This window comes from Gymnogyps californianus, chromosome 1 (assembly GCF_018139145.2).
Source record: "Gymnogyps californianus isolate 813 chromosome 1, ASM1813914v2, whole genome shotgun sequence".
In the NCBI taxonomy this organism is placed as follows: Eukaryota; Metazoa; Chordata; class Aves; order Accipitriformes; family Cathartidae; genus Gymnogyps; species Gymnogyps californianus.
This window is the reverse complement of record NC_059471.1, coordinates 113,556,602-113,573,539: the sequence shown is the minus strand read 5'-3', so window position 1 is coordinate 113,573,539 and position 16,938 is coordinate 113,556,602. Positions and strand designations below refer to the sequence as shown.

The 16,938-nt window shown below is 35.5% G+C and overlaps 1 protein-coding gene across 1 annotated transcript in view; it reads left to right on the top strand.

The window, feature by feature from the left end:
* The window catches only part of GBE1 (1,4-alpha-glucan branching enzyme 1), a 172,453-nt gene that overhangs the window by 128,555 nt on the left and 26,960 nt on the right, over positions 1–16,938 (top strand). The window contains exons 13-14 of the mRNA XM_050895991.1: positions 13,696–13,880; positions 14,958–15,093. Coding sequence (XP_050751948.1) covers positions 13,696–13,880; positions 14,958–15,093 — 321 coding nt within the window. The remainder of the gene's footprint in view (positions 1–13,695; positions 13,881–14,957; positions 15,094–16,938) is intronic.

Genomic DNA, 16,938 nt, shown 5'->3' with positions numbered 1-16,938 from the left:
AAGGGTCTCTACCACTCCTGATGCAGCATCTTGGCTTTTTTTATAAACATGGTTTTCCAGTTTCTGCTGGGTCTGATTCACCCCTTACTTTCTCTCTTCTTCAAATTCTGCTGTTGGGTTAAATAACTTCAGTGACACAAACTAGCTGTCAACTGATAAACTCAAGCATACATATCTGGGATACATTTTGGGCCCTTTTACCTCTTACAGCTCATGCAGCATATTGCTGTCTGAAAATGGTTTAGTATGAGCATTTGAAAGTGGCAGTATGAGGCGTTTGGTTTTACGTGTTGCCCACACTTGGAGTCCTTTGTCTACACATACAATTCTTTTCATGCATCTTCTTATCTCATGTATCACATTTACTTTAATAACTGTATAGGAAAGCAGATTGGTTAACTATATATCCTATCTCAGGATTGTTTTAAACTATTACAAAGTGTATGACTCTCCAAATGTGGATTCTGTATTTATATTTTCCCCAGCATGTTTGAATTTTACAGATGGCTAGTGTTTCATTCATCCCAAAGCAGTAGCCCTGAAGCAAAGGGGATAGTTGGCCAGTCTTTTTCAGTGTCAGTAGTTGGCATTTATTTTCATCTGCTGTGTATTAAAAAAAAAAACAAAAACCCCCAAAAAACAACCACCAACAAACAAACCTGATCTAACCTTAAATCCTCAGTGCATGATTATTTAGTATCAGCCTCATACATTCTTTTGCTGCAAGGTAGAAGTACAATAAAAATTTAAATGTCTTCCTGCGAAGTAGTGGAATTGAAGTAGTTGTAGAAAGAAAATACACTGTGCTGAACAGTAGGAATGCTGGATTTTGCCAGGGCTATGCTTTTTTATCAGCTCACTGAGGCAAGTCTATTTCTTGAAACAAATTATTTTGAGAGAACTCTGTAAAAGAAACCTGACTTTAAAATGCTTGCAACTCTTCTCATTTTGGAAGGCTTTCTATATTCTGAAACATTCCTAATATGCAATTCTGGGTCGTAACGTTTGCCTTTCTTCTTAACAATGAGTTTGGATCTACTAGCCAAGCACTACCTGCATTATGTTGGAGTGGTGGTGTCAAACTCCATAATAATTAAAACACTCGAATGAACACTTCGAAAATATGTCTGTATCTTACTGATCTGTATTTTCTAAAGAGTATGTAATTGGAAGATGTGATTATGTTCAAAAACTTCTTTGGCGTATGTTGCCATAATGTTTAATTGCTGAGTTAGGAACCTGCAAGGATATTAATGTAAAAAGTTTCTTATCAAATGTGATATATGGCTTATTTTGGAATCATTTTACTGCTTTTTCACACTTCAGTGTGGTGAAATTCTCTGCTAACATTAAGATTTTCTGCATGAGAGTGTTATAAGTTTATATCAAATTTCGTACTCCTTTTATTCCTATAAACTTTTATTTTGAGATTAGGATATTGACTTTTATTTTCTATGCTGGTTTCTGCGTAGTTTTTTTTTTTATTATTTTTTTTGTCCAAGGACTCAGAGAATGCCTTTGAGCTTTACAGCTTATCTCAGAGACTAAACTATGTCCAGACCTAATTATGCAGGGGTTGCATTCACTCACAGCAGATCAGTTAATTATACATTCTTCAGAACTGAGCTGGACTATAAAACCTGGGCTATTTAAGCACAGAAAGTTCATATGCCAGTCAGCATGCCATGATGAGATGTGCTGGCATCTATCACAAATATATCAGCTTTCTCTCTTGCTCTTTCTTCAGGAGCTCTGCACAAATTACTCATTTGTTCCGTATCTCAGAGCAAAGTGTACTAGTAGGACATGTCATATGAGGCATGTCTGAAAGACCTGCTAAGGACCGTGCTCACAAACAGGCTTCTCTGACTCCAGGGTAACTTTATAAGTGAAGCAGGTCTTTGTAGGAATAGATATCAATGAAATGCAATTAGAGAATGTGAAATAAACTCTTCAAGGAAGGGCTGTCACAACACTGCTACCTTGTGTTTGAAGTGCAAGCTATGTTTTCAGCCTGGCTACCTTCATGTAAATCTAGAAAACATACATTTGAAAACAGCAATGATAATCCAGCAATATGAACTACTATCTCATATGTATTTTCACTAAGAGGTTGAGGGGCGAGTAGGCAGGTAGCACATCCAAAATGTTGGTGAGCGCGCTGCTGAAAAACGCATGGATAGCGTGGTCACCATTGCAGTGGAGTCTTCTATAGGGAGAATGTTACAAACTGGAAATGTTCCAGAATCGTACTAGCTCACGTGCACTACACCTAGCTCTGTAGCTGGTTTTCTGCTTGATTTTACCATTTTTCTGTTTATTCTAACTAATTCTTAAGCAAATATCCTTGCATATCTGAAGTATGGCTTGAGTTAGATATTAGTTACACCTAAGGTTTCAGATGTTGTGTAGAATTGTGTTTAGAAACAAATAGACCATTTGATTACATTTTTATATAAATTTATATATTTTTATATATTATGTTTATATATATTTGTGCATATGTAAGCTCACAGTGGTGATACATTACAGTAATAGGTTGCTTTGAAACAGTGCCAAGTCTTGCAAACAGAATACTACTTATACCTTCAAAATTCACAAATCACTTATGTAACATTCAGAATAGAAATAACTCAGTTTCCTTAATTACATTGAAACATATCCGGTATGTGAACTTAGAAATACTTTTGATTGGTTTTTTACATCACAGGAGTGTAACATTGGCAGCCACAGCCTTGAGACTGAGCACACCAGAAGTAAGTCTCTGGATGCTTTAAGAACTGTGCCACATGCCCGGGTACTACTTGCTTCAGCTGCTGTACTGGCTGTTGGGTGTTTTCCATATCTTTGAGGAAAAGGCGTGTAGCTAGCAGTATGATGCTGTGCCTTTTCAAAGACTTTTACAATAACCACGTAATTATATTTTTGAAAATACCTTAGTAAGGGCCCAGGTCCACTGAAAACAATGGCAAATGAGAGGTTTAAAATTGTGAAGGTTTTGAGAAAACTGTTTTTAAAAAAAAATGTTTTTTAGGAAGTTTATAAATACATTCTCAGTATGACAGGGTTGAGCCAGCTGCAGGTGGAGGGCAGGAGGCAGCTGGAAGCTTTAATGTAGGCTCAGAGCAGATACGTGATTCTACGAGGAATCTCAGGAATGCACTTATTAGAGGACAGTAGATAAGAGGTTCAGAGCTGCAACCAGAAGTATTCTCTGATGGCTGATTTGTACTGTTTCAAGAAAGCAAGACTTTATTATTTTTCTTCTTTGGCATAAGGATGATGAGCCTGATTTGTGGACAGTGGAACGAGTTCCCAATCAGTGCCTTATCTGCCTTTTGTTTCCTTGTTGCCTCAATTCTGCATATGAAGTATGTGTTACTTAGGTATAAATATTTGTAGTGCATGTAATGATGTGTATATAAAAGAAAGGAGCCAGTTTCCCGGAATAGATAATATGCTAGTTGCAGGTGGAGTCTGTGTGCATTGGAGTAGTGTCTGAAGACAAGAAAGCTGATATTCTCTGTGCATCGTTTTTACCTTTCTGAGGCTTGCATGACTAGGTCATCTGCAATCAGGCTAGTAGGAATAAGGAGGATGTCTGTGCATATGCAAAAAAATTAACCTTACAATGAAAACTACTACGTATCTTTTTGGATATGACTTCTCCCTTATGCAAGCATACTTTGCTACTTCCCTATCGTTCCCCCACCCCAGATAAGACCATTTAATTTAAACATTGTCATTCTGATGCTCTGCTTTGTCTTTCACTACTGCCCACTTCTCCATCCTCATGTCTCTTTTCCTTCAAATGAATTCTCCGCAACCTGCATGGCTTCTTACAATCCACCTTCTTCTGTTTTGTCTATTGACTTTTACTCTAGACTGTACTGTCTGCTCTGTCTGCTTTTTTCCTTTTTTTTTTTTTTTTACAGTCTGCATTGTGTGCTTTCTTTCACAAAATGGCTTTTTTTTTTTCCCTCCATCACCACCTTGCCAAATGGTAAGTTACCAGTTCTATGGAACAAGACTCATGTATTTTCCATTCTGCTTATTTGCTTGAAATAGTTGTATAGAACTGTGTGAAGACATAGTGCTGTGTTAATATTTATTAATGAAAGTATAAGGCTTTATTTTCTTTGGAAGCATTGTAACATTTTAAAAGTTGAAGGTTTCTCTGTTGCTATCTTCGAATGTCACTTCATTAATATTTATATATTTAAGAGTCCTGACATCTGTCACTTGGGATGTTTAAAAAGTTTTCTGTTTCAAATGAATGAGAAATTTAACAACTCCTTTTAGATTCAGCTAGTAAGGAGAAGTTTGCAAAAATATCTGACACTGTACAGTCCTGCACAAAGTTGTGTTCCCAGACATCTTTGTTGCTTGACAGTTTTGACATCTATTGTAGTCCTCTCTGTAGTGTAATTAAGTTTCTGGTGAATGCCCAGACTCCAAAGACAAGGTGGTAATTTTTTTTTTTTAAATTTGTGAGCTGCTTTCTGAATTGATCCAAATTTTAATTTCAAATTTTCTTATTTTGTGCTGTTAACAAATGCATAATTATTTAACTAGATTTGTTACTATAGCAAGAACAGAATATTACTGAACTTTCATTTTTTTATTTACATCATATGAAAAGCTTTAACTTTCCAATGTATCGAATGCTATTCAAGTGGCCTCTTTCTTCAGTTTACATTTTCTTTCTCTTTCAGTACATAAACCTTTATATACTCTTTCAAAATTAGAGGATGAAATTCTGGACTTATTCACACCAGTAAGAAAACAGCTATTTATTGAATATATTATGGCGAAAGTTTTGCCGTCTTTGTGTGACCTCTTCCTGTTCCAGTCTGGTCCTTGATTCACTTTTTAAGCCCACTAACCTGTCAGTTGTGGTATCAGTCAATACCCGGCAGTACGCCACACTGAAAGATTTAGCTACAACTTCTTTGACCACATCTTCTGTTCAGGAAAGTTTCTTGTCATAGGTTTTGTATGTTTTTGTTGAGTTTTGGTTTTTCTTTTTTTGTAACCTTTGCAATGTGTTGTGATATATTTCTGTTCCTAAATATTTTAGTGGGCTCTTGGAAGTGGTTAACTAAATAATGTATACTGTGCATGTACACATAGAGGATAGTGGAAATGTCACAGTATCCAAGTCAGTCTCTTGTTTTTACCAAGATGCAGCTGATAGGAAACAGCAAAATGGAAACTGTTTCAGTGTAACAGCAACACAAATTTACATTGTTACTCAATTTTTTAAATACTATATGAGAGCATGGAGTAAATTTTAAGTATGAAATACATTATTCTGCACTAGGGGAGGGGTGTTGAAATGTAAACTTTCAGGACTGAAAATTTCTAAAAGTAGGTTAGTAAAATAACCATCCTCTCAGGGTCCCTTCTAGTCTAGATAACTTCTCATGGTACTCTTTTCTTGTCCATTAGTATGAACTGCAGAAACTCTTGAGCTCTGCTCACTAAAGTAGTCAAGGGAAAACATTAATCTACCCCTAGGAACTGAATACTATTATCAGTGACACTACTACTATTTCATTGAATACTCTTTTGATGGAACACTACAAATAAGTAGATGAAAGAATTACTTATTCCCAATAAACGTGTTTTCCTGTGTAAATATAGTTCTGCTAAATACAAACGTGCTGGCATAACCATCATGCGCTCTGCTTCTGTTGAAAAGTAAAGTAAATCATGCTAAACAATGCCATGGTCTGTCCACTATGCCTGTGCCTGGTTACTCCTCTATGTAAGCAAGCTCCTCAGCCATCCAGCCTTTCCTAATACAGGTATAGATTTGGTGCTTCTGAGCAGAATTGCTTGTTTTCTTGTTACTTGGGTTTTTTTTTTCTGTAATTGATCCGACAAAAGGGAGGTGTAGGTTTCAAATAGGAGGACTAAAAAATACTATTTAGTGTGGTTGGAACTTTTGTTGGAACAATTGGAAAATTATTTCCTTTAAGAATTTGGAACTGTTTTATCAACATTATAAAATTCTATGGTACGATAACTCCAACTTTTTAACATCAGTAGGAAATGAGTGAAGACAGGCCAACCTTGATAGGAAGGGGGAATGAGAGAGAAGCAAGTCATTTATTGGTATACCACAACCCAGAAAATTGTATTTAATTTTAAACATTTTTTTGAAGAGGGGGCAGAACTGTGCTTAAATGTTATCAAAATCTCACCTGAAATGTGAGACAGCAAGAACTTTGGGTAACCAAGCTAGCTCCTCTTAGGATACGGTATGTGAGGATGCATCAGCTGGCTTAGAGCTGTTTAAGGGATATTGTTGAAGATGGGAACTATGAGGGAATGTATTGTTTTCAGAAGCTAAAGGTGTTTCTGCTCTGTGCCATGCAGATGTATGAGAAAGCACAGAGATCTTAACCTGTTCCTGCAGTGCTTTGAATTATAGTCATTATCCCCAAAAGAGCTTCTTAGATAAGCCGGACACAGACCTTGGAAATACGTAAGGGAACTATGATGTCACCTGTATCCTTTTAATAGCATATGAATCTAATAGAGATGAAGTAAAACATATTTCACAGAAATTGGGGGTGGGAGTTTATTTCTTTGGTTTCTCTTTTAATTTACAGCAGTATTTTCCTCTTGAATTCAATTGAAATTTTTAAAAATTACTTTTTCCAGTTTAGAATGAAGACGTACGAGAGAGAAGAATGTACCATAACTGATTGGGAGAAATGTCTTTTAATAGGATTTCTGTTTCTCCCTTATTTGCTAAATAGGATGTGTTAGGAATAGATTACAATAAATATGATTTGAAGAAAATATTTTAGAAATACTTATCACTGAACTTTGAATGTGCTGTGATCGGCTAAATATTTTATAGTATAAAAAAAGCTAGTTAAATGTTGCAGTATATGTAAAAAAATTGACATCATCTGATAGAGACGAAAAGCTTCATGACACCTACTCACAGGTAAAGATTAACTGTATTTATCTGGGCTTGACAACCTGTGTACCAAGCAATAGCACGATGTGATTTGAAATGGCTGGTGTATTAAAATAGGCAAATCAGAGTACTGGACCTTTTAACAGTAGTATAAAATTAGTATAGTATCGTGCAAGAGCACAGGCTTGGTAAGCATTGGCCAGCTTCTATAAAAAAGAAATAGTAAATTATGAAGCCTCTTGAATTTAAACAAAGTCTCTGATAGCAGAATATCTGTTTTCCTGGATGATTTGTTTGTGTTAACCTGTGCCTGTTTGCCTTAATGACTGAGGGAATAATAAAGCTGATCTGTTTGCTTTGACAAAAGGCATTTATTATAAGTGACGTATACTACAAAGGTATCTCTTTTGGAGGAGAAAAGGACAGTAACCAGTAAATGCCCTTTTTATAAAAGTATGAAAAGTAATAAAATACTTAGTGATGAATATAGCTTCTAAAGTTAACATTTTCCTGCTGAGCAATGTTGTACAACTTCCCATTGCCAAAAGCTTTGTCATGAATAATGTGTTTATATGCACACAGTTTTCATGGGTTTGTAAATTTTTTTTATGCTGTACTTTATTCTTTACGATTTGAAAATCTACATTTTCATTTCTTGGGAAGTAAGAATAGAAATCAATTTTCAGAGTTCTTGAAATGTTTTGGGTTTTATTCAAACCAATTGTAGACAGATAAGTGAAGGGAGGAGGGTCATCTGCAAAATCTCCAGGATCATGACAAGCAAGTCTCCTACACCTCAGCTGTGGTCCAAAACTCTTTGAATCCATAAGCAGTTTCTCTGTGACCTAGTTTTGGTTTTTTAATATAAAAGTCTCAAAAGAAGAGATGGAGAGTATATTGTCCCAATTAAGGTTTTGCCAGAGCTGATATTCTCCAACACACAAATCTTATTTTATGAAACAGTCTTAAATAGAAAGGTTGTGGGTTTTTTGCTGATTTTCTTCAGAGCTTCAACAATGAATTATAGAATTTCAAAGAAATTGCAGTTAGTATTGCAGTTTGAGCCATATGATGTTGGAGAGGACCACCATCATCATTTTCTTTAGGATTTCTCAGGGCAGAGGAGGAGGTTTAAAGCCTCAGTAGGAGAATGTTCACTCTTTAAAAGCTTGGATATTCAAATGATAGGACATTTGAAAGTGCTACCTACCTGTGCTGACTGTGTGAAAATGTAGTACAGGCTTCCATGTTAGTTTTATGTGTAAATTATAGTCTGTAAGAGGAGGGAGGAAAAAGGAAGGGGGGGAAAAAAAAAAAAAAAGAAAAAAAAATCATTCTCGTGTCCTGAAAATGAATGGAGGCTGGCGGAGTGTGTTAAGAGGAAGCATCGTTTATGCTTCTTGTATTCTTTGGTCCTTTTCTAGGCACCTGCTTTTGACCACTGTTGGAAACAGGCAACTAAATGAACATTTAATTCTGATTCAATAGGGTTTACTGGTATATTAAGAAATAGGACTGGAATGTCATAGCTGAATAGTGTTAAAGTCATACTTCCAAACAGTTTGCTGTGATAACAGTTGAGATTGAGAAGTACTAAAAAAGAAAAGAGGCTGTAAAAGCAGAAAGTCATTATAACAGAAGCCTTTCTTTAGTGCTATATAAATTAAATCAATGTTATTCTGGTGGAAGAACAGGAAACTACATTTCTAGATAAACTGTAAGATTTCTTCTTGGAGCAACAAGAAGTCAGACATCCCAGGGAATTCCTCAAAATTTCATTCTGTAGCTGGCCTGGTTCTTCTAGTCAGCTACTGTGGATAGAGTACGGTATCCCTGGTGTGATCTAGGGTAACCATTTTAAGGACTCAATGCTTTCCTGTGTCTTTGATACATTAGAGGCATGCTTGTGTTTTTTCATAACTGTATCACACCAGAGGAGGTGCATTCTTTGATCCTTTAATACAGGCAAGGTTAAGCATCCCTTCCCTTCTCCCCTAGGAGATATGGAAGATCTGAGTTTCAGAACAAATACTATGTTTATTCTGATTTTTGTCTTATCATAGATTGAAAGGGGAAAATATCTGATATTTTCAGAAAATGGGAGAAAAATACTTTTCTCACAGAACTGATTTTACCAATACCTCTCCTTTTTATGACTTCCTCATATGTGATATTTCCTTGAGCCTGTGTTTTATGCAGGAATTACAATATAATTGTTTGCCTGAATTGATGTTTGTTAGTCTTTTGGGGACCAATGTGTCATTGAATACCAATGCTAGAGAGATTAAAAAAATATGAAGGTCTCCAAGTCATCTAACCCAAGTGTTTCAACAGGAGTCCATTTGGAATTTCACTTTATTATATTGTTTCATGGATGACGAGATTAAATGAATGCTTGTAATGAAGCTCATTCTTTCATAATTGGAAGGCAATATAGAGTTTCTTACTTGGTTTTGGTAGTATGAATGTTAATTACTTAAGGGGCTGAAGAACATTTAGTACAAACATGAGTAAATACCAAGTATCAGAATTGCTTAATATCCAAGAGCTTCACAAGTAGGGAAAATGTGGTTTAATTGTTTGAAATGTTTATTTTTTTAAATAATGATAAATATCATATGCTATCTAGATATGATTTACATTGATTCTATTTATAATCTGCAGATTGTTGCGTTGTCATCATTGTTCACAAAGGTAGTGAAGTTAAATTCAAATCAGTTACAACTCCTGAATGAGTTGATTATCTGGCTTGTGTAAATTGGTGTAACTCCACTTACTTTGATAGAAATACATTAATGTGGAACTGTTGAAATTCTGTCCCAATGCGTCCAGTCTCCAGCTCATCAGCTTTAAATAGCATGTTTTTATAGTATTTTAGATCGTTTAAAAACTTGTTCAGCCTTATACACCTAGTTAAACTCCTTACCTTTGAGGTATCAAATAAACTACTTGCTTTAACTGCTTTTAAAGTATTTAACATCGTACTTAATTCAAAACACAAAGAAACCAAAATAACAGGCATCTCTTGACACTGCCTGCTGCATCTTTTAAATACGCCTTCAGTTCTGCTTAGCCTGATTCTTTGAGAGAGAATTGGTAGTAAAGGTGTCTAAAGAAGCGAGATCAAGAAAACTTCAATGACCTCTGGGGCACAGCTTCAAAGGAATCATCAGCAGCATAACTGCTTTGTGGTGTAAATGCATTTCTAGCCTAATAAACAAGTGTGAGGTAGATGTTCATTATGGTAATAGAAAGTTAATTTGTTGGAATTGTGATCTTGAAGTCTTGTACGTAGTAAAGTTGTCCAATATGCGCAATATGTAGGAAATAGCAAAATTGAATTAATTCACAGATAAAATTAGTATGTATTGCACTTCAATGATTTGTCTTTGTTTTGTTTCTCTAATCAAAAGTTCAGTTAATTTCAGCTTTGTTTTCTGCCTCCCCCACATTAGTTCCATTGTCTTGATTTGCATAATTTGTAGCAGCTGGCTTCTTGTCAGTCTGTAGTTTGGACCTTTACATCAAACAGCAAATTAATTACGGGAAAAGAAATCCCAATCGTACTTCTGTGCTTAGAGGCTTTCACAATTATCAAGAAGTAAACGTTGCTGATTCTTGTCGGAAATGAGAAGTGGAACACGGGGAAGGGGGCAGCGCATGCTTCACAGGTACCATTAGTTATCTCTAGAAGTAAATGTTGGTCAGTTACCTGTACCTTCCCTTTCCTAGACCCTCCCCTCATTTGTTGTAAAGTTAAATTAGGAAAAAATAGCAACTAAAAAAAAAAAATAGTAGTGAGATACGTATTTTTGTTAAAAGATGCATAGCCTTAATGCGTCTCAAGTACAGAAGCACTCTCTGGAGTTTATTGGAAGGCCTGCTTGCATCCTAAATGTTAGTTCCTTTTCCGTATACCACATCTTAAAAACATAACCAAAAATGCCTACTTGAATTTGTTCTGTCATTATTTATGAACTTATATTTTTCTTTCTCAAAAGAGAAATCAAGGGACCCTTTTAAAATCAAGCAACACATACAAAAAGCTCTTGAGTATGTTGTCCAGAAGGTGCCCATAGAAATGTTTGAAGTGCAAGCAGTCAGTGTTTAGACCCTCAACATGCTTTTCAGACATTTAGCAAGTAATTTAGTCTTCTGTTGAGTTGCTGCACTGTTAAATTCCTTTTTTTCTCAATGACCATTAGTAATGGCTAGAACAATAATATTGCTTTTGTATTTTGTTGCACTTCTATTTTTCTTAAAAAAAAAAAAACCAAAATGCGGCATTCAGACAACTGTGGTGGGGAAATAGGCAAAGCAAGTGCAGGCAGGGGAGTTGGTATATGGTATAAACATGAAGGAGACATGCTCTACTTAGGGTGAAATACTCTATTGAAATGATGGGCTAGTTTACTCTAATTTATTCCCTATCTTCTATTGCTTATTTCCCCTGGTTTTATGTTTTTCTTGAACAAATAGGTACGATTTCCTTGGCTATCTTTTCAAGATACATATCATTTCTGACTTTCTGATGTTTTTTGCTATCTTTAACTGAGCTATCTCATGTAGTCTATCTTTTCAATAGTGCACAGATCACGAAAGAAGGTAATATATTGCCCAGCTCTTCAGAGAATATTGAATTTGGTTAGATACAGTGTCTGTTTTGTAGCAATATCTTTCCTCATTTTCTGTACCGTATTGTTAGCATGGTTTAAGAGCTCAGTCCAGCATTATTCCAAGGTCATTTTCAAAGTCCTGCTGTGATTCTGATTCTTTTATATTTGTCTCTGGTTTTGAGCTGAATATGAAATTTAGTGGTTTAGCTTTTGAACGGGGAAACTTAATTTACAACCTGTCAGTGCGTTTACAAAACGGATACCACTGTGAAGGATTCTCCTAAATATATATGAAGCCTTTCTCCTTTGTTCTCTCTTCATTTCTTTGTTCCTGTGAAGCATGGAAATACACAAAAATCACTTCGAAAATCTAAATTCATAGCTGTCATTGCTGACCGTATCCTCCGGGCCTTTCAGGCAGCGCAGGCTGTGTGAGACAGCAGATGGTGGCTGCACATGCAGAGTATCCGTCCAGGAAACAACGCTTGCCTTCTCGCAGCATCCCTGCCCTTCATCTGCCCACAAAACTCCAGTTTATTGACAAAGCTTGAGTAACTGGTTGTAGAAATGGTTAGGATCCTTTTTTTTAAAAATAGAAACGCTCTTAAATTTGATCATATTACCGCCCATACATATTTCCAGGTACACTACTTGTCTCTGTTTTACGGTGAGTAGGTGTTCTGTATAATCTCTATGAAATGATTGTGATGAATCAGCCATCACAGGCATTGAAATGTGTGTTTAACTTTCAAGGTACTGAACGTATTTTAATTCTGTGTAAAATGAATAGTCCAAAATGACTGAGAGTGTGCTAGGCAGCGGGTTATAGCATGAGTTAGAACCATTAAGTCCATTTGGATTTGTCTCAAACTGTAATAATGACAGTATATAAAACAAGAAAACTTTGGATACATGAAAATCATTCAAAATACTGAGTCCCAAATGAGGTGTTGCTGCGAATCTTTAGCTTTGGCAGCCGAGGTTTGCTTCGGAGATTCTATGTAAGAGAAGCTAAGCTTTTTCTTGATTAAATGACAACTTTTTTTCCTTTTTTTTTAATGGAGTGTCATCTAAGTCTGAATAAACCTATTCCTTGTCTTAAAGTGAAGTCTATTCAGTAGTTGTGTGGGCTAGATAATCAGGATGAGACTGGCAAACTTGTGAAGCATTACTGCTATAGGAAACCAAACTGAAATACAATGGCATTTACACACGCGCAAAAGGGACCTGAACTGGTGGGCACACAGAGGAACCCAGTGCTCAAACATATTTCAGGCTGGGATGAAGTATGTCTCTGGTGCTCCTGACACCGAGTGTTATGTTTGGAAAAGGAGCTCACCTTGCAAGGTTGCTGAATTGACGCATACTGTTAGGTCCCCGAATTGTCACACCCCTTAAGTCACTTGTTTTCAGTATAAAGTACTGAATGCATCATCATTAAGCATTGTGCTTTACTCTCTATAATCTAGCCTGCTACTTGAACTAGGGCATCTTTTTGAATTTTTCTAGGAAGTGAGGAACAGAGATTCAAGTAATCTTTTTCAATAGTTATTTTTATACCACTGGAAACAATCATGACAGTATGTAGCCAGGAAAAAAAGTCAAAAAAAAAAAAAAAGTGGTCAAAGTGCATCCAACTGGTCTTTTGATTGTTTGAAGTTTAATTGATAAAACGGGAGATTTCTGTCTCTGTGGTTATGTGAATGGTAGCGCTGATTTCTGTTAAGTGTTCTAAAACAATGGATTTCTACTGGTAAAGGGATGTTTTTAGGTTTCATAGTGACTCTAAAATTTGTGTCCTGGTTGACTGATTTCTGTTGTCCTTATTAAGGAATGGGAATGAGAAATTTTTAAGCACGGCATGATAGCATAAGAGGTTATAATTCATTCACCACTTTATACTTCCCCTGGAGTCCATGGATATTTTGCTCTGGTAGTTTTATTGGCCAAACAAACCTGTTAACAAGCATGAACGTTCTGAGAGACATTTTAATAATAAAATGACCAATTTATATATGGAGAATTGTTCTCTGGAGTTTAAATCTTATAGAAAGGAAATATACTTTAATGTATTTTTACTTCTGTGGTTTCAGTGTATTTTTAGCACGTGGTTTCACAGATCCTTAATATTTTTAAATACAGGTAATGAATTTGGACATCCAGAATGGCTTGACTTCCCCAGAAAAGGAAATAATGAGAGCTACCACTATGCCAGAAGACAGTTTAATCTTACTGAGGATCATCTTCTTCGCTATAGATTCCTAAATACATTTGATAGAGATATGAATAAATTGGAGGAAAGATTTGGCTGGCTTGCATCTCCCCCGGTAAGCTGTATATACTAAATGATAAGTTTTTAGTCACCAGTTGGGTACACGTTCAGAATAACAATACCAAATTTGCATGCAGAAATTTTAAACAGCACTTTATTACGCACTGCGTAATGCCTGACCATATATTTCAAGTTGTCAAAACATGTCACTGAAATATCTTCCACAGATAATAGAAATCTGAAACAGTCTACTTTTAGCTTCATAGCAAGCTCTTTTCCTATTATTTTTGCTATTTTTATTTAGTAACTGCAGATTGGATAAAGCAGGCTATAAAAATGTCTGTAATCCAATCTAAGGATTGCTTTGGGAAAGTGTAAATTGTTCTGATGATTTACTTTATATAAATAATTACTCTGTTCAGTATAGTCTAAGTTATAGTCTCCCAGTCTTCAGCCTGTCACTTTTGTATTTGCCTTTTTTACCCAAATATTGCACTGTACTTCTTATCAAAGCAACTCAATTATTGTAATTTTTCAGTGTTCAATTATGTCATACTAGTCATAATCTACTTCAAAGAATTTTTTTTAAATGGATATCTAGTTACTTATTAATGGCTTTAGCAAATAGAATAAAGGTGGTATGTGCAGCAGTTTAATGTGGCTTATCAACGCTATTTCTCACACAGATTTTAAACAAAAAAACATATCCAATGCTTCATTTTCTAAATTATTAATGGTAGGTGTGATGCAGATCCTTATAAAAAGCAGATTGAAGATTTGATTTGATAAAAGGAATCCATTTTTTGCTAAAGGAAAATGTGACAAAAAGACCACGTTACCAATCTTTGAGCAAGAATTTTTCAGGTGCTCTGTACCTAACATGCTTCTACTGCTTTAATTTTACATTGTCTTATAAAAAGTAAGCTACTGTTTAGTAATCAAAAATTTTATATGGCATTACATAGGTAAATGATTTCAGTTTGCATGTTAATGCCCTTATCTATGTTGCTTGAAATTTTGACTGTTTTACTTGAAATGAGGTATAGAAGCAGTGGGTTTTTTCTTTTTTTTGTTAATTCAGTTAGAAATGAAATCTTTTATAGTATTGGATTTTTATTTTTTTCTTTCCTAGGCCTTTGTGAGTGAAAAGCATGAATCCAATAAGGTCATAGCATTTGAGAGAGCAGGTCTTATTTTTATTTTCAACTTCCATCCCTATCAAAGTTACGTGGACTACAGAGTGGGTATTGAAACTCCAGGAAAATATCCTTTTCTTTACTGTTTCACTTGTATGGAAAAGGTTTAGAAGTTGAAAACTAATTTTATTTCTGTTTTCTAATATGAATGCAAACTGTAGTTAAAAGGTAAGAAACCACTTACTTGTCATCAGTATAATCTTGCTTTAATTCTTAGCGTACATCAAAAAAATAGCTTAGGAATTTGCCTTCTTCATAAGAGATCATTTTGTAGAAACCAAAAGTAAAAATTGCCATTTGAAGTCTACATGTTAAAGTTTCCTTGTGATGCCTTGTTTTTTTGGAATTATGTTGAGGCATGAAAAAGCAAGTAACTCCTACCTCTTAAACTACAGAAAGTGACCACAGGAAGATGAGGCTGTGCACGCAGTCACACAGGAGAATGCGTTAGCTTAAACCTTCATCAGGAAGGTTGTACAATTTGTTTTATAACTGGGTGGACTGAGAATGTGCTTTTAGGTCAGCTGATCAGTAAATGATTACTCTTGGCTGGTTTTGCATTTGTGTCCAAATTCTTAGCATTGAGGGAGATTAAAAAAATTAATGCTAACTTGCAAGAGAAATTTAATTTGCCCAAATTCAGCTTGTTTCAAGTCCTTTGACAAACACAGTCTAATGAATCTTGCTGTGTCAGTTTAAAGCACTGCAGTTCCAGTTTTGGCCTACTCTCTTTTTATTTATCAGCAATTTCAGGAAACTACTGCCATATTTCAGTTGCTTGAGTTCAATGTATTACTCCTGAGCACTGCTGAATTGACCTACAGGGTCTCAGGAGCTTAGCAGGATTCTGGTTGAGAAACATCAAGTCAAACGCACCTTCTTCAGTGCTTTCTTCTGCTACCTCTGTACTGCTACTGGAACTCCTGGCAAAGGTAGAACGGGATAGTAAATTGGAGTAGTAAAATCTTAATCTGGTGTTGTGAGATATACCAATACTTGACTGTCATAGGCTTCAGATATTCACCTGTTTAAGTTGATGCTACTGCACTTAATCTGTCCTGTATGAAATTCTTTGAGTTCTGCAGATGGAGAAGGTCTAAGTTCAGTGTTAAGGACTACAACACGTAACAGAATTAGTGTGACTTTTCTGCTCTAGTACTTATATGGATACAATTAAATCCAGTCCACGTTTTGTTGTTCACTTTCTGCCTTTCTCTTTCAAAGATGCTAGAGGTTCAATTATCAGAAATGCTTAAGAAATATTTTTTTTTAAATCTCACTGTTAATAACTTTTGTATCACTTATTTTCTCTCTTTTGCATAGCACATCTTCATCAGGCTTGTATTTAATTATAATTATATATGAGGCTGTTTTCCTAACTTCATTTTCTGGTTTGTGCTAAATTAATTGAATACCTAGGCATTGTTTTTCTGGGTGTATAAATACCCTGCACACATTGTTACAAAAATTCTACTCCTTGGCACTTGCAGCTAAGATGAGATTAAGCTGTGCTCAGGCTTCTGAAACTATTTGGGCTTTCTTTATGTTTCTGGAAATATTTTTATGACCAGTTTGTTGACTAAATATTTAATATAAGCAGCCTTCTGGTTTTTATCAGCACTCTAAATTTTTCAGTCGTTTCAGAAACATTTCATGTATCTCTTACACCACCAGAATCTCCTTTCTCCTTATAAATTAGGCATTTACTGTGTGTATAGAATCCTGAACGTGTTGCTCTTGTTTCAGCTGAGGCTGCTCTATAGTAGCTCTTCTGAAGCAAATTGCGACATCATCTTTTCACTGATTTGACTTTGCAAATCAAGGCCCAGTTGGGTTTCAGTAAGTTGATCTGTTGCTAGTTCACTCTGGCCATTGAAAACAGCTCTCTACTGTGTCTTGGCTAGAAACAGTCATTGC